A 22319-nucleotide genomic window follows, 5' to 3' on the forward strand; every position below is an offset into this window, starting at 1 on the left:
GGTATTTAATTTGAGGATTATATAAACTATAGAGTAAAAATAGTAAATATATAAATATTTATTGTTATTATTATTTAAATGGGATTATAGAGAGTAAAACAAGGTTAAAAATAGAATTATTCTTAATTGAATTGCGTGCAATTCACGTTTTTTCTGCGCTCGTTTGATTTAAGTAGAGGAATAGAATCAAATAAAAAAGTAAAATGATAATAATAACTATTACTTTTATTTAATATTTAGTTTAACAATGGAAATGGATCACTAATAAGTTATTTTATTTTTTTTCTTTTTCCTCTATTTTGAGAGGTAATAAATTGGGTGATTGGATTACCCTCAAATATTAACTCATTACACAAGTCAAATACAGTAAAAAATAATAAATTCAATTAATTAATTAAATCCATTTTCAACTTTTAAAAACATCCAATCACACATGACACATGGGCTAAATGAGTACTCCACTTTTCAGCATTAATGACACTTAAATATCATAGCGCGGACTTGAGTTGAAGCCAACTTACAGGCCCACATTGAATGGACATGAGCAGAAAATTTTCCAACGATGACGGGAAACGACGCCGTGGTCGTCACGGCAAGACCTTTAAGTATATATTGACCTTTCCATCATCAGTATAATACATGTGTCTATATGTAAAATATGAAAAAGAGAGAATAAATTACAAATTATTTGGATTTAACTTATAAAATAATTGCACTTCACCTATAAAGTATTAATTTGGATCTTAATGGTATTAGGTTCGAATCCCAAATGGAACATAATTACAGTGCAATTTAATAATACGAAAATACATATACTTTATACGTTAAGTGCAATAATTTTATGAACTCAACCCTATAAAATATAGTACACAATCAACCGAGAATTCATTAAACATAGAGAATAATTAATTCACACAAACATACTATTTGAATGGAGACTCGTTTGTTTTCCTTTTCCGTTGCACTTTTCATTCTAAACTGCCCTACACTTAGCTCAACCAAAATAATTTTGAATTACTCCACTGATAAACAATCCCTTGTTTCCTTCAAAAGCAGCATTATTTCAGACCCCAATTCCATGTTGATCAGCAACTGGTCCACCAACACCTCCATCTGTGAGTGGGCCGGCGTCTCCTGCGGCCGCACACACCAAAGGGTCACCGCCCTAAATGTCTCCGGCTTCGCGCTCCGGGGAAACCTCTCTCCACATCTCGGAAACCTAACGTTTCTCCGATCATTGGACATTAGCTCCAACAATTTCTCCGGCTCCATACCCTCTCACCTCACTAAACTACGTCGTTTAAAGTTGATAAACGCGGGCTTCAACAACTTCACCGGAGAAATTCCGTCGTGGCTCGGATCCCTATCCCAACTTCAACATATCCATCTCAATAATAACACCTTCTCCGGAAAAATCCCTCTTTCTTTCTTCAATGTTTCAACCCTACAAACGTTGGATTTCGGAAACAATTTTCTCGATGGAGATCTTCCAAAAGAGATTGCCAATTTTTCTTTGCTGAAAACTTTGAACTTGGAGGGTAATCTGCTTACGGGCTCTATACCTTATGGCATCTTCAACATTTCTTCTATGGTAGAAATAAATTTTAGAAATAATAGCCTATATGGTGAGCTCCCTAATGATATATGCAGTAATGCAAATCCAAAACTCAAAAGATTAGTCCTCGGAAGTAATCTGCTATTTGGGAGAATTCCACCAAATATTGGCAACTGTAGAGAGCTGGAACAGCTATGGTTAATCGGCAATAATTTCAGTGGCAGTATACCAAGTGAAATTGGGAAATTGAACATGCTTACTGTTTTGTCTCTGTCGCTTAACCGTTTAACAGGTATGGATCTTCTCTAGCATCTACCTTAACCTCTGTATATATTTCTATTATTGTTTTATAATCTGGGCTTTTATATTACTACCTAGAATTATGAAATGATCCTATAGAACCAAATTTTTTACATCTACAGATAATATATATAGTTTATGACCCGAATGCTAGTCTTTTTAAAACGTAGTTTTAATTTAGAAATTAATCACAAACTTTGCAGAACGTTTTAATTTATAATGGAAAAATATTTTTTTCTTTACTCGAATATATAGTTCAGTATGTGTAAACCTAAAGTGATCTAATGCAGGTCCAATGCCAAAGGATGTTGGAAATCTCACATCCCTCCAGGTTTTAGGACTAAGTTCTAATCAACTAGAAGGTACTCCCTCGGTTTTTTATAAGTGACCTATTTTACTATTTTCCTATTCTTTAATTAGTGTCCCATTTCAAAATTTGAGACTATAATTATGACATTCTTCTTATTTTATCCTTATTTAATACTCGTATGAATATAATAATTAGTTGTATATATGCATTTATTATAGTAATATTTATTAAGGTTAAAAATGTAAATATCTTATTTTATTGGTATGTGTATCTTGAAGGTTGGGGACACTTAATAAAAAACAAATGGAGTATATGTTTTTCAACGAATTTTATTTTGAACACATTATTTGCATTTTTCGTGTGGCTGAGCTTTAACTTATCATTTATTATCGCATTTGGTACCAAAACATTAGAGCTAATAATGTTTGGATTTTATTGTGGCCACTTAAAATTGTTGGTTTCTACAATATAAATTTTTAACGAGTTCGAGCTCGAACATTATGCATACAAATATCTAACGAGTCGAGGTGGAGCTCAAGTTTGAAGTCAATATTATCGAGTATCACATGAGTCGAGCTCAAACCGAGCTCGAGCTCAGTAAGTAGATGACGAGCTGAGCTTGACCAATAAGATAAGAGCTTGAATCGAGCTCAAACATCCGAACATTTAAACGAGCCGAGCTCGAAACTGCTAATATTCGGCTCGGCTCAACTTGTTTAGAAACCTAGCTATGCTCGACTTGCTTGGGCCCGTTTTTCTTCATTCGAGCTATGATTAGTACACCATTTTTGTCCACGGATTCCTATATATCGAGTTGTGCTTTGATCACATTGAATTCTCCCTCCCTAAGTTTTCCTCAATTTTTTTTGAAAACTCACCAAAGTTACCACCAAGTGTCATCTCATCAAAATACACAACAATAGGGCACAAAAATGCTTTTCACAAGTAAAACATGAAAAAAAAAAATGACAACCAATTCTTACAAAAAGTAAGTACGAAAACAATGTTGTCACACTCCCACTGCTCATCCGCCAAAACCCCCTTTCTCACTCGATTGTGCAAATCCAGGAAATCAACCATCCATCTGCTCCATCTTCCTAGTGGTTACTTCTCTTTCCTTCCATCTCCCTCCACTCGTGTGCATCCTCGTCGCAACATTGCGAAGTCCCTAGCGTGCAGTTATTCCCCATAGTCATATATATGGTACGTCCTCATCGCTCACACAGTCGCTCTTGTTCGTCGTCGAAGTCTTGCAGCCGCCACATCCTATTGTTCGCCAACCCGTCGTCGAGCAATGCACCACTTTCCATTTATAGAAATGATCTTACCATCCACTTGAATCTTTTATTCTTACAAACACTCTTTATTTACAAAAAATCACCTCAAATTCAATATCAACCACACATCTCATAAAGTGGTGGGACCCTTTCTCCACTACATCAAAACTATCACCAATTTTATTAAATTCTGTGTCCAGCTAAAGTGGTCCACTTTTGACGGACGGAGGGAGTACCATTCACAATCAAGATTTGGGTGCGAATAGACCTTTAAATAAGATAATTTCCGAGCAAATCTATTGTTGATTGTGAATTAAGGAAAATACACCATTCACAACAGAGGATAACATAGTTGTGAATTGCCCCTTCAAATATTGCAATTTACGACCAAACCTATTATTGTTCGATGTGAATTGTCCTATTTAAAGATCAATTTAATTTATTTTTGGTTGTAAATTAAGGGGTATAAATAACAAGCTTGACTATTATTTAATGTTTTAATATTACTAGCTAGTTTATAAATTAAGGCGTATAAATAACAAGTGATGGGTGTGGACTTCCCGTCTTACTCTGTCGGCGTTTAAGTGGCTTTCCCTGCCGATGCTTCTCGGCTTGCTACTGTCTTATTGGTTTTTTGTTCTTGTTCGTTGGTTTTGGTCGGCGAGAGCTGGGATGATTAGATCGGAGCTTCTGAGGCGGCCTCTTTCGCCATGTTTCGTCTTTTTTGTTCTTAGACAAGCACTCTTTTTCTTCATTAAGGATTTTCCTTCTGAGTTTCCTTAGTCTGCGTTTCTTGTGCTCCTAAGCGTTTTAGTCATTTATTTATTGTGTTATGAATATTATTTTAATGATGATAAAATACAGCTTAGTCGGCAAGATACTCCTCTCTCGATCAATAAGTCAGAGATAAAGACTAATATTATTCCAATCATTTATATATATAGAGAGAGAAATGTTCTATAGAATATGCTATATATTGAGGGAATAAAGAATGAATCTGTGACCTTCAAATATTTCTGAATAAATCAAGGTTCTACATGAACAAGCATTTCGGCTTGAATTCTAATCGTGAAGAAGGCATTTTTTTTTAACATATTAAATAGATACATTTATTCATGAGTTTTATTGGTTTTTTGAAAAATTTATCAATTTATATTCGTCATTCTCTATTCTCTAAATATATAGCATTCTCAATAGAATCACATCTATACTGATAATGCTAACAGATACTCCCTCCGTCCACGAATTAAAGCCCTATTTGCACTTAAATTTTTGTCCACCAATTAAAGCCCTATTGTGTTTTTTGTACTCTTTTACTTTTCTTCTTTTCCTATATTTACTATCATTTGCCACTAATGGACTCACCTTACAACAACTTTATCATTTTTATATTCTATATTTATTACACTTTATCACTAGTGGACCCACCACACAACACCTTTAACACTTTAGTCAACTACTTTAGCACTTTAGTCAACTATCCTTATATTTCACTCACAACACCTTTTTCAGTTTTCTTAGTCTCCGTGCCCACCCTCAAATGGAGCTTTAATTAGTGGACGCGCGGAGGGAGTACTATATAAACTTATGCAATCATTTTTCATTCTCATCACATTTGTCCATTCCCTATATATATATAGGGAATGATGGTTTGCAAAATTAATCTGAATTGTTTTCCATTGCTAGCAAATTAATAATCAGTTAGATAATTTAATTTGTCAAACTAAAATTCAAATGTGTTCCAATGGCAGGTGAATTGCCAGAAGAGCTAGGTAAACTGGCAAACCTCGAGGAATTTCTAGCACCCTTCAATGATCACTTAAACGGCTCTATTCCATCTTCTATATTCAATATCTCAACATTGAGAAGATTATTTCTTCAACAAAATCTCTTCTCTGGAAGTCTTCCTCCAGATATGGGGCTTTCACTTCCCAAGCTCCAGCACCTCTCCTTATTCTACAATAGACTCAGCGGGAAAATTCCAAGCTCCATCAACAATGCTTCTATGCTCACTCTCTTGGAATTGAACAGAAACTCATTCACCGGCTCTGTGCCCGTCTTGAGCAATTTGCGCTACTTGGAACACCTTCGCCTCTGGGAAAATAATTTCACAGGAGCAGAATTTCTGTCATCTCTAACAAACTGCCCGTCTTTATTGTCCATAGAAATGTCGTACAATCCTCTAATGGCAGGCATTCTCCCATCTTCAATTGGGAATTTCTCAAAATCGCTTCAAATTATCACGGCCTCATTTTGCGACTTTAGAGGCGGTATTCCTTCTGGGATCGGAAACTTGAGCAGTTTGCTGTATTTGCAGTCATCGGACAATCAGCTCACAGGATTCATCCCAACAACTATTTGGAATTTGACGCAGCTCCAAATATTGCATCTTGGTAGCAATCAATTGGAGGGGCATATCTCTTCTGATCTTTGTCAGCTGCGTAATTTGGGGGAGTTGAACTTGAGTGCAAATTCCTTCACGGGTCCCGTTCTTGAATGTTTGGGTGAGCTTCAATCCTTAAGAAAAGTCTCCCTTGCTTTGAACAAGCTGAATTCGACAATACCTTTGAGCTTGTGGAGTCTTACTGACTTAGTGTATCTAGAGTTGCAGTCCAACTATTTGAGTGGTCAACTTTCACCGCAGGTCGGAAATTTGAAATCACTTTACTATTTAGACCTCTCGTCTAATCAGTTTTCAGGTGATATTCCAACCTCAATCAGTCGTTGCCAATTACTAACCATTATGTTGTTGTTTGATAACAAATTTGAAGGACCTATACCCGAATCCTTGGGGAATATTACTAGTTTGAATGCACTTTACTTATATAACAACAGTATTTCTGGATCAATACCTAAGTCACTAGAAGGCCTCAAGTTTCTTGAGTTCTTTAACGTTTCTTACAACAAATTGGAAGGGGAGATTCCAAATGAGGGTTGCTTTGTTAACTTCACGGCTGATTCTTTTGCTAACAACTCTGCTCTTTGCGGTGCACCAAGATTTGAAGTTCCGCCATGCCCAAAAATATCCAAGAGGAATGATGACCGTTTGGTGAAATATCTTGTGCCCCCTCTGGCTGCAGTTGTGCTGTTGGTGGTGATCATAGTTTTGTTGATAAGGAGACACAGTCAGAAAAAAGTACCACCTCATGAAGATACGCAGGGAATTGGTCTGAACATTGATTGGAGGAGAGTTTCATATTTGGAACTTCAGCGCGGGACTGATTCTTTTAGCGAATCCAACCTACTTGGAAGAGGAAGCTTTGGTTCAGTATTTAAAGCAATGCTTTCCGATGGGATATATATTGCAGTGAAGATCTTCAATCTGGACTTGGAAGGAGCTACCAAGAGCTTCGACACTGAGAGTGAGATACTGAGCGCCCTTCGTCATAGAAACTTAGTCCGAATAATTGGTTGCTGCGTCAACACAGAATTCAGAGCTTTGATTCTTGAATACATGCCAAATGGAACTCTGGAGAACTGTCTGCATTCGGAGAACTATTGCTTGGATCTGCTGCAGAGTTTGCAGATAGCAATAGATGTGGCGTCAGCCTTGGAATATCTTCATCATGGCCATACATTTCCCGTTGTTCATTGTGATGTAAAGCCAAGCAATGTATTGCTTGATAAAGATATGGTTGCTCGTGTTGCTGATTTTGGTATTGCAAAGCTTTTTGACCAAGAGGAAGCCATGGTTCTTACCAAAACCCTAGCCACCGTCGGTTATGCAGCACCAGGTGATGTACATATATATATATACCTTTCAAATTTTTAAATTTCTTAATTTCTTAATTTTTAATTTTTATATTAACGATGATGATGGCGTGTACTTGCAATATATTTATATATTTGATTTTCAGAGTATGGATCAGAAGGGAAAGTATCCACAAGTGGAGACGTATACAGTTATGGAATTTTGCTGCTAGAGATGTTTACAAGAAAGAGGCCAACAGATGATATGTTTAATGGGGAAATGAGCATGAAAGATTGGGTGAGTGAAGCATTACAAGAGAGTGAAGTAGGTGAAATTGTGGCTGATGGTTTGCTATGGAGAGATGATCAACATTTTGAATCAAATGAGCAATGTGTGTCATCTGTTTTTGATTTGGCTATGAAATGTTTAGTCTTTTCACCTGAGGAAAGAATTAACATGGTCCAAGTTGTGGCTGCTCTTCACAAAATCAATTCCAAAGTTGGAGCAGAAAGGGTCAGCCATATGCATAACAGGCGATGATTAGTTTATATATTGTAATACAAATAATCACTACAAAAAAATAAGTGATTACCGGCGGCATATCCCGCCGGTAAAAAAGGGACGGCCGCCGGCGATTCAATTACCGGCGGCATTACCGGCGGCAATCTACCGCCGGTATTCATCTCGTCGGAGATGTGAATCCCGGCGGTGATGCTCAGCCGCCGGAGATTTGCGGCGGCCCAACCGCCGGTGGAGTTTCTCGGGAAGCTCAGGTGGTCTCCCGAACGTTTACCGGCGGTCATTGCCGCCGGTAATCAGCGGCGGCTATATGCCGCCGGTAAGCAGCGGCGGTATCTTTGCCGCCTGTGATCACCACCACTACACCGAGACTGCCGCCGGTAAATCCTGCCGGTAAATCGGCGCTTTTTTGTAGTGAATGGTCCATAGATTCCAATTTACAATAAGGTGCTGTTGTATATATGTGGTCCATTAATTAATATAATTCCGACGCTTTTAGTCTGCATATAAATTGAAGGGATTTATAGTGCTAGACTGCTAAACAAAGATAAAACTATAAATGCTTATAGTTGTGGACTCGATATTTTAAGTTTAACGAATCATTTTATATCAAACGTTGGTGCGTGGAAATTCAAGAAGCTGGATTATGTGCACTTGCATATTCACTAAAAATTGCTACTCGAATGTTTCTGAATTTGGTTTTTTCGTTTGAATTGGAAAATCCTAAATGATTATATGCACAGATTAGTTATTATAAGAACTCTACACTAAACATATAAATATATAAACTTTATAGAATTTATTTTATTCGAAAAAAAAGAAATTGCTCCTTTCAGGATTCAAAAATAGGTATTCATTATCATTTTAAATAAATTAAGGTTCTCATTTGAAATGAGAATATGAGATTCAAATGAGAATTTTTATTTATGTGATGCCCAGTCCTTTTTGCATATTTAGTTATTACTTTCGACTTGATTATCATATAATATTAAACCTGTATATGAGATACTGAACCTATGATTTAATATCCAGTCCTAAGTTGAACCAATAAATTAGCTATGCGTTTGAGACTTCGCTTCACCAATTGAGTGATTCTATCAATAATTATTAGTAGTAATTTTCAGATTAATAACCGATATCATAAATCGTGTTATTTAAATCAAGTCACTGAAGTTATGACTTGAGCCCTGTATGAGTAATAATTTTATTACTTATTTCACACTATATGTGTTCAGTGTATTATTATATAAGTCGTGATTTAATTCTAGCTTATACCACGAATTAAATTAGAAGATTTAATTCGTAGAGTTTTTACAACAAACAATATTAGCAAGATATTATTACAGTTCCTTACCTTACTACCAAGCCACACTCATTATCCTTATTTTCCTCCAATATAAATGTGTACACACCATTCACTTCACACTCATCCTCATTATTTTTCTCCAACACAACATTGTACACTATTGACCAAATTACACACACGTTCATGAAATAGACAGAGACCAACTCATTTCTCTTTCTAAGTCATGCCTCTTAAATTCATATTATAGCTGATAAAGCCACAATTTCAGCAAAAGAAGATCATCCCAAGTTTACAATTTTCAAAGGCTGCAAAAATCTGTAGTCAAACCCATCTATACATTCACAAATTATCAATTCAATATCTACAATTCTATTTCAGCTCCAGGGGCGTAGCCAGAGGGGGCAGAAGCCCCCTTCCAAATTTTGAGTTTTTTTTTTTTTTTTTTAATATATATAGATATATGTTTATATTATAAAAGAAATTTGTTTTACAAAAGTTGATTAGCTTGTTATATTCTTCCATTTATAATTAATTTAAGGATAATTGTGTTATTTAAAACTATATAATCTATAAAAATATTATACATTATTATCACTATTATGCTTGTCTAATAGAAAATGCCTAAAATGGATGGAATGCCAAAAAAAAAAATTGTTTGCTATTATTGTTATGCTTGTCTTTTATTATTATTGATTCTAGCTTGTAATTTATTGAAAATATATAATTTATGAAAATATTGTTATTGCTATTATGCTTGTCTATTAATAAAAAATGCCTAAAATGTACGAAATGACAAAAAAAAAGTTTGTAATGTATTGAAATTAATTTGTAATATATTGAAACTATATAGTATATGAAAATGATGTTCTTTATAATTACAATTATGCTCGTCTTTTAATAAAAAATGCTTTAAAAATACAGAATGTCCCAAAAAAAATTGTAATGTATTGAAACTAATTTGTTATATATTTAAATTATATAATCTATGAAAATATTGTTCGTTATTATTACTACTATGCTCGTCTTTTAATAAAATAATGCCTTAAATATACGGAATGTCCAAAAAAAAAATCTCCGGGGCTACCGCCCCCGAACCCCCGTGTAAGCTCAACCCCCTCCCAAATTAATTCCTGGCTCCACCACTGTTCAGCTCCATACCAAGAGAAAAATTCCAGTGTGGAGGTAAGATTTAACTTAAGTCCCTCTGTCTCTTAGTTCCTCCTGCAATTGTTGTGATACAATATCTACAATTCTATTTCAGCTCTATACCACTGAATCATTCCAGCAGCCAACACAAAATATCCATGCATTCATCAAAAACTTCATAACAACAGCAAGAAATCAGAGACTCTTTTCAAGGTTTCACTTTCTAAAACTCATAGCTTTATCTCTCATATATAGCATAACTTCAATAATATTAGAAATATGCAGAGAAGAACTAATATTGATATGTGCTCTAATTTCATGCACTAAAACTCATGAAAAAGAATGAAATCCTATTACATTGAGGAACTAAGTTTTCAACTACGAATTGCTGTAAGCCTATCGTTCTTAAGTCGAGTGGGGGATGGGTTGACTTCGCCGGTTTCAAAGCCGAGAGGGCAGCGGCTCTGGGCGGGGCAGTGGCCGTCGGCAGCAGCTGCCAGAGCTACTGCTGTCCACAGTTGACGCCGGCAGTTAGCGGCGACGGCGCTCGTTCAGAGGGGCGGCCTAACCACCAACTTCAGGCGGCAGCAACTCCAGGCGTCGACGACGAGGCTTCAGTCGGCTGGTGAAGCTCCTACTGTCAGCTGAGGCCGCCAACGGCGGCGTCGTTCCTCCAACAGGCGGTCGACCCGTCGCTTTCAGGCGACGACGACGGCAGTGGTTATTTCGAGAGAGGCGATAGATTTCGTGTGTGTGTGGGTGTTCGTTTGTGTGCGTTTTAGCCAGAGACTGAGAGAGGGAAGAGAAGGGCGAGACGCCGACGACTTAGAGAAGCAGTCTGCCGCGGCGACGTCGAGCCTTCGCCGGAGACAGAAAGATATAGAGAGAGAGAGAGAGAGAGAGAGAGAGAGAGAGAGAGAGAGAGAGAGAGAGAGGTGAGTGTTGTATGTGTGATCTGTGAGAAAAAAAAAGAAAAGAGACAGAGACAGAGAGAGAAAGGCCGAGAATTAAGAGAGAGGGAAGTAGGTTGAGTAAAATTTGGGCCTTCATCTTTGGGCCAAGGATTTTAAAATCATTAAACTATTTTGGGCTCAAACCCTTGGGCCGATTTTACTCTATTTAGTTACTTGGACTTCTTTTATTTATTTGGGCTCAATAACCTTTCATTTAAGTTGGACCTTGATTTAGTTGAATTAGTTTGGACTAAACTTTATTAATTAGTTGGGTCTCTTTAATTAGTTATTTGTTTGAGTCCTATTATAGTTAATCATTTGTCTAGTTAGATTGTATTAATTAATTAGGCTTATTCTTTGAAATTATGGATTTAATTAGATAAATTCTAATTAAATTGATGAAGGAGATTAGATATCCTAAGTCGAAATGATTAATGCGACCTATTAATCCAACTCATTAATCAAGCTTTTAATTTTATTTTATTATTTAATCATATATTCATAATTATTAATAAAATTACTTTGATTATTATTTAAGAATAATAATTTCTTGATTAATAGAGATTTCACAGTAAAAACATGTATTCTCATTAATTGAGGATTTCCGAACGTCTTACCTTGTATCTTCGTAATAAAGGTCAAACATTGGAGTGAATGTTATCACAAGAATCACTGCCCTTAGTAGCAAAGCTTTGCAATCAGGTGGGCTTTCTTACGTGTCAAATAAAATTAAATGCTATGTTTAAACATTTATTTATTTTCAAAAGTATTTGAATTGAAAACCTTTTAAGTTATTGTCTTGTCATATATATTTTGATATTTGTGTATGATATCTATCTACATTGGCTTTGCCAATTTTATAATCGAATTCGGATCTTGAGTGGATAGCTATCCTGCCAGGATTAGTGTACACCTAGTGTCCGTGAGTCATTGAGCGGGTTGGCCAGTTAAGTGTCTATGAGAGGTGGCCGCCTCTCCGTACACAGCTTCAAATATGATACAGTACAAAAGAACTTAGTCTGATTAGACAAATTTTAAATTCACAAATGAATTTAGTAAGCTTGAGCCTTTTTAGCTAAAAATCCCTTGTTGTGCTGTTAAAATGACATGACAATTTACAGTTTGTATAAACATGTATATAGTTTTGGCATGTGTTCATTGGGTACTTTATACTCAACCCTGCATATATTTATAAATGCGCAAGTTGAGAAGAGATGAATGATGATGAGATGTCAAGCGGAGCTTTGTCGTATTTACTAAATAAAACTCTTGGCGATACATATCTTCACATATGTATCATGTTCCTATTTCCTTTGCGAATACTCAGTTATAATGCAATTTATTCTATATGTATTTGAATTAGTAAATCAAGCGGTTGTGTAAACACTTTAATCGGATCCTCATGATCGATTACTACCTATTATATATATAATGGTTCTTATTTTATTTAGTGGTTCTTACTTGAACCTCTCCATATATATATATATATGCTACAAAAAAAATTATTAATAACATGAGGCTTAGTAACTATTATGTGTGTCATAAAAATGAGTGACATTTGATGATGTAGCTAATCACTAATAATTATATTTTTAAACGCGATTAATTTTTATGACACAAATATTAGCTATTAAACCTCATGTTGCTAATATAATTTTTTTGTGAGTGATGCTAATCGGACAAATTTGTCCAGACAAAATGCTTGTTTTGGTTGACCCATTTTTCAATTAAATTTGTAATTAAAAATAATATATATAAAGTGACAATTATACCCTGCATTTATTAACTCAATTGAAAAGCTTCTCCACTCATTTCCTCGTTGCAAACTTGCAGTGATTCATCTAAACATTAAAAACTTAGAATAAAGCATGTTTCATTGCTCCAACTCCAAGAAACTAAAATCTCAAGAATCAATAAATTTATCTTCTGTACAGCTTCACCAACCTGCATCAAAACAGCCGTCACCAACGTAAACTGCATCAAAAACCCAAGAAATTAAGAACATGCATTAATATCGTCAAGGATTATATACAGATTGTGTGGATTTCTTATCTAAAATAAATAGAGTACACTTCTTTATATCCTAAGACATTCTCAAGCCAAAAAGAAAGAAAGGAAAAACCAACATTCTTCCATGGCTGATGAAGCTGCAAGTGTCGATGCTTTAATGCTTGAGCTATTTGGACCAATGGACATTGACATGGAAAATGAGGTGCCATATGCAGCAACTAATTTTGTCGAAGAAGAAACGGAGCAAGATCAACAACTAATGCTACTGGATGATAACCACAACTCATTTGAAGGTGATAACACAGTTGCAATATCAGACGCTACTCATTTTCAAGGTGATTACTTAATTACTCATTTTAAATGCATGATATTTTCCATCTGTGTGAAACAAAAAATTTAAGAAGAGCTGCTTATGAGTGTTGTGAGGTTGCAGAATTACTGATTTTTTTTTAATAGAAGGACTTGTATCGTTCATATATATAAAGTTTAGATAAGCAAGCGATAGTCTCATTGAAAAGCATTTCCCTCACAGATTAAGTTGTTTCCCTCTCTACTTAGATCTCTGTTGAAGAAATATTTTTGTATCATGGCAGCTAGCCATAGTTACTGATTTTTTTTTTTTTTGACCCTACTGATTTTAAATGCAAGATATAACTAATATTTTAAATGGTTGTTTGTTATTTTTTTTTTTGTTAAATGTTGGTAGTGGTGGCCGCATAGTTTGTCTGTGAAGCAACAAATTTGGAATTGTGGTTTAGTCTATATACTATTAGTATAATTATTAAGATTGATCATTACAAATTTAAAAAATATTTAGTTTGTTTAGCTATATTTTTAATACAGGAGTACAGCTCGACTGGGTTGGGGCTTTTAATATAAACAATAGTGATATATTTGTCAGTACTATTTTAAGTAGGAATGATGATCATAATATAATTATTTTCACATGTAGATACAATAGTTATGGTTAATTTAGGAGTAGCTCGATTGGATTGGGTTTTGCCTTATTTTTCACATTTAAATTAACAAAATATATTTCATAGTTAACTCGATGTGTTCAGTTTATTATTTCTTATATTATTTTATTAAATGTCAACCTATATTATTTGATTAATTTAATACTTATTTTGAAGGTGATGATAACATAATTGATGAGATGCTGCAAACTGGTCCAAGGCCTGGAATGATATTTGAAAGCGAACATGATCTATTGGATTCCTACAAAGCTTATGCTAAGGCTAAGGGTTTCGGCGTTGCAACTAGATCGAGAAGAGGAGATAAATATCTACAATACACGTGTGAAAGGGGACGACAATCGGAGAGTAAAAAATATAGTAAGAGGATGGACTGTCCCGCTCGTATAAATGCAATAAACAAGGGTGATGGTGTTTGGATGATTGGCAAAGTATTCAACGAGCACAATCATGAACTTGAGCCAGAAATGTCCGAGTTCATGCCAGCTCACAGGCACTTGTCCAGCGAACTGAAGAGACAGTTAGAAGCACATGATCGTGCCGGGATGCGACTATCTAAGAGTATAAGGATGATGGAAATATTTGCTGGGGGACCATCTAATTTGGGAGCAACGGTGAAAGATTGTAGGAATTATGTTGAAGAGAGGAGAAGGTTACGACTAGGCGCAGGAGACGCCGTTGCCATTCAGAAGTTGTTCAAGTCGTGTCAAAAGAATGATAAGGATTTCTTTTATTTGATGGATGTCGACGATGACTCTAGACTCCGCAATGTATTGTGGATACATCCTCGTAGTAGAGCTGCATATGAGGATTTTCACGACGTCGTGAGCTTTGATACGACATACCTTGTGAATCAATATAACATGCCATTCGGAAGTATTGTTGGCGTAAATCATCACCATCACTCAATCCTGCTCGGATGTTGTCTCTTGACAGACGAAACAGCAGATTCATTCAAGTGGTTTTTCAGAAATTGGCTTGAGGCAATGAAAGGGGTTAAGCCTACTGCAATTTTGACTGATCAAGATGAAAGTATCAGAATTGCTTTGAGGGAAATCATGCCTGAAAGCATCCACCGCTTTTGTATATGGCATATAGTGAAAAAGACAAGTGAAAAGTTCAAAGGGGTTTCTGATATTACAGCAGCGAAATTTGATTTCAATGCAATGTTATATGATAGTGTGAGCATTTCTGAATTTGAATCGAGGTGGGAAGCCTTTAAGATCAAGCACGGTTTACAGAATAGTACGTGGTTGAATAAATTGTTTGATGAAAGAGAGAGTTGGGTGCCCGTATATTCTAATCATATTTTTTGGGCTGGTATGTCTTCTACTCAAAGAAGTGAGTCAATGCATGCTTTCTTTGATCATTATATTACATACAGGAGCACTTTGAAGACATTCGTGGAGCAATATGAAATTGCAGTAAATGAGAAGTTTCGAAAAGAGCTTAGGGCTCAATATTTGTCTAAGTGCAGGCCTATTGTTTGTATTTCGCCTTTCAAGTGGGAAGGCCAATTTGCAAGAGTATACACCAACAACATTATGGTGTTAGTTCAGGATGAAATTAAAAAATTATGGAATTGCAATCTCAAGCAACTTGCCATTGTGGGTGGTGCACATGAGAGGTACGAAATTTGTGAACAAGGCACTTTGAATGATTGGTATGATAAAGAATACAATTTTGTAGTTGAGTATCGGCCCGTTGGAGAATATGTTCAATGCAATTGTAGAAAATTTGAGTGCAAGGGCATTTTATGTTGCCACATAATGAAGGTTTTAGCCCACAAAAAGATTGATGTGGTTAATGAAAGATATGTACTACGAAGATGGCGGAAGGACGTGTACAGGCCACATTTCAGTGTTGCTTTTGCAGGTGGGTACCCAATAATGACCGAGGAGTATCGAAGGTATCAAGAGATGGAAAAAGAATTTCATATTTGCAGCGACTTGGCCATTGATTCCATTGATAAGATCAATTTTGTCAAACAAAAGATTAGGGAAATAACAAGTGAGCTTAAGTGTTGGACTCGTGTTAGTGCCTCTGAAACAATAGAAATTGAAGAGGAAGACACTATTATTTTGGATCCAGAGATGAAACGTCGCAAAGGAAGGCCAAGAGAACTTCGATTCAAAAGTTCAGCTGAAAAGAGCACATTTCGTGGCACAAAGTCGAGAGGTAGAGGTTCGACTAACAGGGGTCGAGGTCGACAAAATTCTCAAGCTAGTGGTGTTTGAGTTGTTATAAATTTACAGTCGTTAAATTGTATGAATTGATATTGATCTTTTAATTATGAAATTTATCGTAATATTATTTTTGTGGTGTTTGAATTTTGTCAAACTATTTCATTTTACAAATTAAAGGAACATCAAATAATTAGCTCATCAATTTGTAAATATGTGTTATGGAAGAAAAGTATCGTATATTAATATGTCAACCTATAAAAATAATCAATTATTGTAGATATAATATTATTGTTGCACATTATTCGTGATTTTTTCCATATAAAGTCAACGACTCAATATTATGCATGCAGTCTCAATATTTATATTGATATCAATATTACTATTATTTGAAGTAAAATATTCCAACTTATTTGAAGTGATTATTTGATTCTCAATATTTTATCCTTAATTCTAAATTCCAATCACCACAAACAGATTATTAATTCCAACAGTCATGCTATCTTAATGATACGCGTGATTAGTATTTCTATGCACTCCTTCATTTTTCGGCCGGCAAATATTAATATCACTAATTGATCTTCTCATCTTCCTAGACTTTTCGGCCGACAAATATTAATATCACTAATTGATCTTCTCCTCTTCCTAGACTAATTAACACATCATGTCTATAACTAATTAACGCAGCATGTCTATAAATATATATATGTCCACTGAATCAAAAAATTTATCCACTCCCTTCCGTTTATTCTCCAGTTTTTACAGTTCATCTTCCATGGAGTTTGGTCAGAAAAGAAATTGCCCACTCAAAAAAAACACTCCTACAAAAAAAGTTAGAAAAACACCTACACCAGAAAAAAAGAATATCACCCCCAAAAAACGAGTCTCTTCACCAAATAACATGAATACAACTCCTAAATTACCAACTAGTTCTCCAAAAAGTTTGGCTTTGATGTACCAAAAAGCAAGGGATGATAATAATGATATCAAACTTGAGGTTGAAGAGCTATTGAGTCGTTTGTTATCGGCTTGTGGTAGCGAGCAATATGTTACAAATTTGTTGTTGGAGAAGGGACCGCTACTGAAATTGTATGATGTGTTTGTGAAGATGGAGAAGCCTATTGTTGGAGATAATGTTGGGGATGAAGAAGGCAGTTCAAAGCCCGTGGTAGTAATCAATGTTTCTAGTTCCACCGATGCTTAGTATTATTATGGTTTAAGTCTATTTCTATCTAACTCGGTTGAGTTTTATAGTTATGATTTAAGTTTTTCCATCTTTTCTTTTTTTGCTAGTGATTTCATGACTTTGTTTAAAGTCATTTTGTATTGCCTATTTAAGGCCAAATTTTCCCACAATATGGTCTACTTAATGAAGGCACTTTTTGGCTAAAAAATTATCCTCAGTTTTTATATTATTTGTTACAAGTATCCCAAATTTCATTTCTTCATTTTTACATTATGTTATACTACTAAACTTCAGAATCCAAACTGGAAAAATATTAGTCCATACGGAACTTCTGGAAAATAAATCAAAAAATGGCACAAAGAAATTTGTGATCTCTGGCAGTTACATCAAGTTTGGCCATAATTGGAGACTCATTTCAAACCTACAAATTTTGAATCTTTTCAAAAAATAATCAAGTCCTCTGTGACACATATCCGAAAATTTAATAAACTTAAATATGTCAACAGAGAAATACATGACTAAAGGTCTACTAGAAGCTTTCTTCAAAAGATCCTCACTCTTAAAATTATGTCATTGTATTCACATTTATAACATGGATATTATTAGCAGGTGCCAAATAACATATAACTAAAAGCATATAATATTAGCAGGAAAATATAAAAAGGTGAAGCTATTTCCTGATCTTAGAGACCAGAGCTCATAACGCCTTCCATAATTTTCAATAATTATACAAATTAAACAACTTCCACAATTTTCGTTTCCTTCAAAAACCACATAAAACTTCTTTATATCTTTTCCATATTTTATTTCCATAGTGTTTCAAAGTTGTTTCAGCATAATTTGCATGAAAACCTCTATTATTATGGAGTGAAAGGTTGTTGCATGGGAAACTACACACTGCAAACACACTTTTCGAATAAAACACATTGCAGCCATAACTTTATAATAAAGCTATTCAAACCTATTTATTGTAGGTTTCTCTCTCCACAATAATAAAGATAAAGGCTATTTTGGTACATCTATAAATATTTAATTATTTATTTTATTATACATGCTATTAGGATTTACCAATTTATCCTTTTTGGCTGGACAAAATTTGTCCAAATAGCTTTATTGTTTTTTTGTAGCGATAAATAAAAAATTAACCAAGAGTACTTTTTATGACAAAACGAATTTAAAGACCAAAACTATAAATATTAATTATTGGTAAGCACTACTGCTGATAAGATCTTTATTGCAATAATAATTAACCTAAACGCGCATCATGTGTTTCCTTTACCATTATTAATTGTTAAAAGCAGATAATGTATTAATCATATATACAAAGACCATGACTTGTATACGTCAATGCCACCTTATATGCATTTCAGTCCAAGCCTTTTTCTAAAAGTTTACTAAAGTATTTCCATAGTGAACTGGCAAATTCCGAAGCATTTTTTATTAAAATATTTATAATGGCATCCTTTGCTACCTAACATGCACAGTACTCTACTTTAGTATTAAAGACGTTTGATCTAAGAAAAAGAATACGAGGAGAAGTAGTAAATACTCTCCTATTATATGCTCTCATCGTTTCATTTTTCACTTTAAATGTTTTATTTTATTTTTTTTATGAAAAAAAATATTTTCAAAAAATAAGAATTTTTGGAGCTCACATGACCTTTTCAATTCTACACCACATCACTTATAATCTAGTAATTAATATTTTCTTAAATAACTGTGGCAAAAAAAACAGGACACTTGAAGTGGGATGCAGAGAATATAACCCCTAACATATTTATCTTCCTATATCTTGATTTTGGGCTGTTAAGCCCTCAACATTTCACAAAGTGTGTAGAATTTTCCTATTCTCGATGGACACTTAACTCTGTACATCCAATATTTTTCATTTTTTTTATTTTCTATTTTTCAAAGTCTCACTCTACAGATATAAATTGTCAATTGAGGGATAATAAGAGCAAAATAAGCATACGATCCCTAGTTCTTAAAGTTTCAATTGATAGATTATATTCTTATTGGCAGCCATTATATAAGCAAAATATTTTTAACAAAGGATTGAATCTACGAAATAACACACATGAATCTTGGAAATTTCAACTACTCAAATTATTAGCATCCATATTAATCAAATGCACGTAAAAATAAAATTAAAGAAAATAAAATGAAAGTTTTTCTTCTTCAACATTGCAAAATTCAGTGAAACCCAATGGAAAAAAAAGTAGAATTAAATGAAGCAATGAAAAACGAATAAATGAAACTTGCCTGCTTCTCTTCGGGATTATATCATACAAAATGAAACTTCATTAAAAATATCAAATAAAAGAAGTACATTCTTTCTAATACATTGATAAATAGGCCGGTGGGACCCGTTTCAAAAATAGAAAATAAATAAATCGGGAGACGAAGTTAAGTGTCTGTTAAGAATAGAGGTATTTTGCACTCCTTATGATATGTTGAGAGGTTAACAGCATAGAAAAATAAATATATTAGGTGTTATATGATAACAGGCGATTTGATACTTTTCCCAAAGAATATATCACGTAACACTACTAGTTCATTTCTTAGCTTTTTTTCCAATGCAAATGGACTGAATAAGTGGACTAATTATTGAGCAAGTCTTTTTTTAAATTTTTTTTGGCTCTCATCAACTCGGGGTACTACTATTATACCCATCAGAGCCCTTTTTTCATATATATCACGGAGTGACGGTGAAAATTGAATTGTTGATCTCTCTCTTTATATAAATAAGGTTCGTCGTTTAAATTGCATAAACATTGTAAATAAAAAAAAAATTAAATAACAGACGGGATCAAATGGTGGTGACACAGCAAAGAGGTGTAATTGCACCCTATGATGCACGGATTCTTCAAAAATTAACATGTACGACGAATCAGATTCTTTTAGGGTGCGATTCTCTCGGATTCTCGTCGGATTCGCACCCGATTCGCCACGTGGCGTATCTTTTAAAACAATTTATAAAAATAAATCGGATTCGCAAATTCCATAGGCGAAATTCACGTATCTCGTGCACGAAAGGCCTACACAAGGTTACTTTGATAATTTTATTTTCAATTATGACTTATATATTGGACTAATAATATTTGAATCGTTATATTGTTGCTCAATTAACTTATATAATTGAAAATGCTTAACTTTTGGGTAAAATAAAATGTAAATTACATATAATTAAATTAAGAAAATTTAAATTGTATATATTTTATAAGCATTATATATTATAAAATTTTAATAATTAAATGTATCATTGCCGAATCGCACCCTATAATTTTTAAAAACCAGTATCCCCGTACTCGTATCGTATCGTCCCCGCATCCGCACCCCCGTACCTATGCAACATAGATTGCACCTAAATTGGGATATGATGAGCTTAATTAATTGAATCTTAAATATAAGCTGTGATATGTTATAAGGGTGTCATTGATAAGGGTTAAATTGCTGTTTTTTTATATAGATGTAAATTCTACTAATAAAAATATAAATACTCAATTATTTATTTTATCAAACATAAAAGTAAAAGTCTCTAAGAGCATCCACAGTGGGGGTGACCTGATAGAGGGGAGACCACATTGGGTTAAGGAGGCTGCAGTGGGATGACATGATGACTGACCTGATCTTTTTAGTTTTGATTATTGTATTTTTCATTTAATTTTAATTGCAGAAATTTAACACAATTTACTTCAAATTTAAATTGCATTAATTTTAAAATCCTAAAAATTACATAAAAAAGTATATAAATCTTAAAAATTTAGGTTTAAAAACATATCCTAAATTTTTTTTGAATGATGCAACACATCATTTTTGTGTGTGTTTGAAGAAGAAATAGAGAGGTATTTATAGAAAGGAAAAATTTAAAAAAAAAAGAAAAAAAGGGGGGGGGGGGGAGGGGGGGCAACGGCTATGAAGCCGAAATTTCGTTTTTTTTTTTTTAAATTAGACGTATGTAAACACGCGCCATATATAAAGTGTATCGGAACTGCCCCGTTTTATCAGGTCATGATCGAGGCACCCAGGGCTGCAGTGGGCGACCCGATCTCGGGGGTGACTTGAGTCCCCCTATCGGGTCCCCACTTCGTATGCTCTAATATTAGAAATTAAACATAGACTTGTACGTGACACACTTTCACAGTGCTAGCTCATTGGATACCACCTTATACACACGTATGCGACGCACCTTCATAGTGCCAACTCACTGGATGTCACCTTTTAAACACCTGACATTCAGCGCTCTTAGAAAATTTATTGGGTTGGATAGAGATAGTCATATAATTGATCAATGTGAAATTAATCCCGTTCAGGAAAAGTAAAAGTTTTTTCTTTTTTAGATGTAAGATATATAATCATTGATGCATGCCTCGACTTTGTTTTGGATTAGGTTTCCTCAACCAATAAAAAGTAAAAGTTGATATTCCAACTGAAAGAAAAACTTAAAAATAATAAAATAATTAAAAAAGGTAAAAGGAAAGAATGGTTGACGGAAACACTAAGCTAATGTTGGTGAAGATTTAACTTACACAATTTAGTAGTCCTTTACTCTCTCATAAATTATGTGAAAAGTAAATGTGAAATATGTACGTGTCCTTCGTCCTGTCGTCCTTAATTAAATTCAACGACGGAAAAATTTGATTGTTAAAAAACTTTAAACAAACACCATCGTCGCGGAGTTCCTTTTCCGTTGTTAAGATGATTAACGATGCATGGTATTCTTCGAATTAACAATGGAAATTTACTATTATTAAAGCTGCATTTACATCATATTAATTGTCATCCTATTTACTTCATAAAAATCGACGAAAACTTGAACATATACACAAATATGATTAGAGAATGGACTTTTTCCTTTTCTGTTTGAGAAGGATATAAGGAAGCTGGAAATCGGAAATCCCACTTCTTT

The 22319-nt window shown here is 34.3% G+C and overlaps 2 protein-coding genes across 2 annotated transcripts; both read left to right on the plus strand.

The window, feature by feature from the left end:
• Positions 1–905: 905 nt before the first annotated feature.
• On the plus strand, positions 906–8228 carry LOC131002722 (putative receptor-like protein kinase At3g47110). The gene is made up of 4 exons (XM_057929191.1): positions 906–1847; positions 2146–2217; positions 5194–7176; positions 7300–8228. Exons 1-4 carry the CDS (start codon positions 932–934, stop codon positions 7671–7673), a joined length of 3345 nt encoding a protein of 1114 aa, XP_057785174.1. The 5' UTR covers positions 906–931; the 3' UTR covers positions 7674–8228.
• Positions 8229–13191: 4963 nt separating this feature from the next.
• Positions 13192–16278, plus strand: LOC131002676 (protein FAR-RED IMPAIRED RESPONSE 1-like). The gene is made up of 2 exons (XM_057929146.1): positions 13192–13402; positions 14201–16278. The coding sequence occupies exons 1-2, from the start codon at positions 13192–13194 to the stop codon at positions 16276–16278; spliced, it is 2289 nt and encodes a 762-aa protein (XP_057785129.1).
• The last annotated feature ends 6041 nt before the right edge of the window (positions 16279–22319 follow it).

The sequence above is a fragment of the Salvia miltiorrhiza genome, unplaced genomic scaffold (assembly GCF_028751815.1).
Source record: "Salvia miltiorrhiza cultivar Shanhuang (shh) unplaced genomic scaffold, IMPLAD_Smil_shh fragScaff_scaffold_173, whole genome shotgun sequence".
NCBI classification, from domain to species: domain Eukaryota; kingdom Viridiplantae; phylum Streptophyta; class Magnoliopsida; order Lamiales; family Lamiaceae; genus Salvia; species Salvia miltiorrhiza.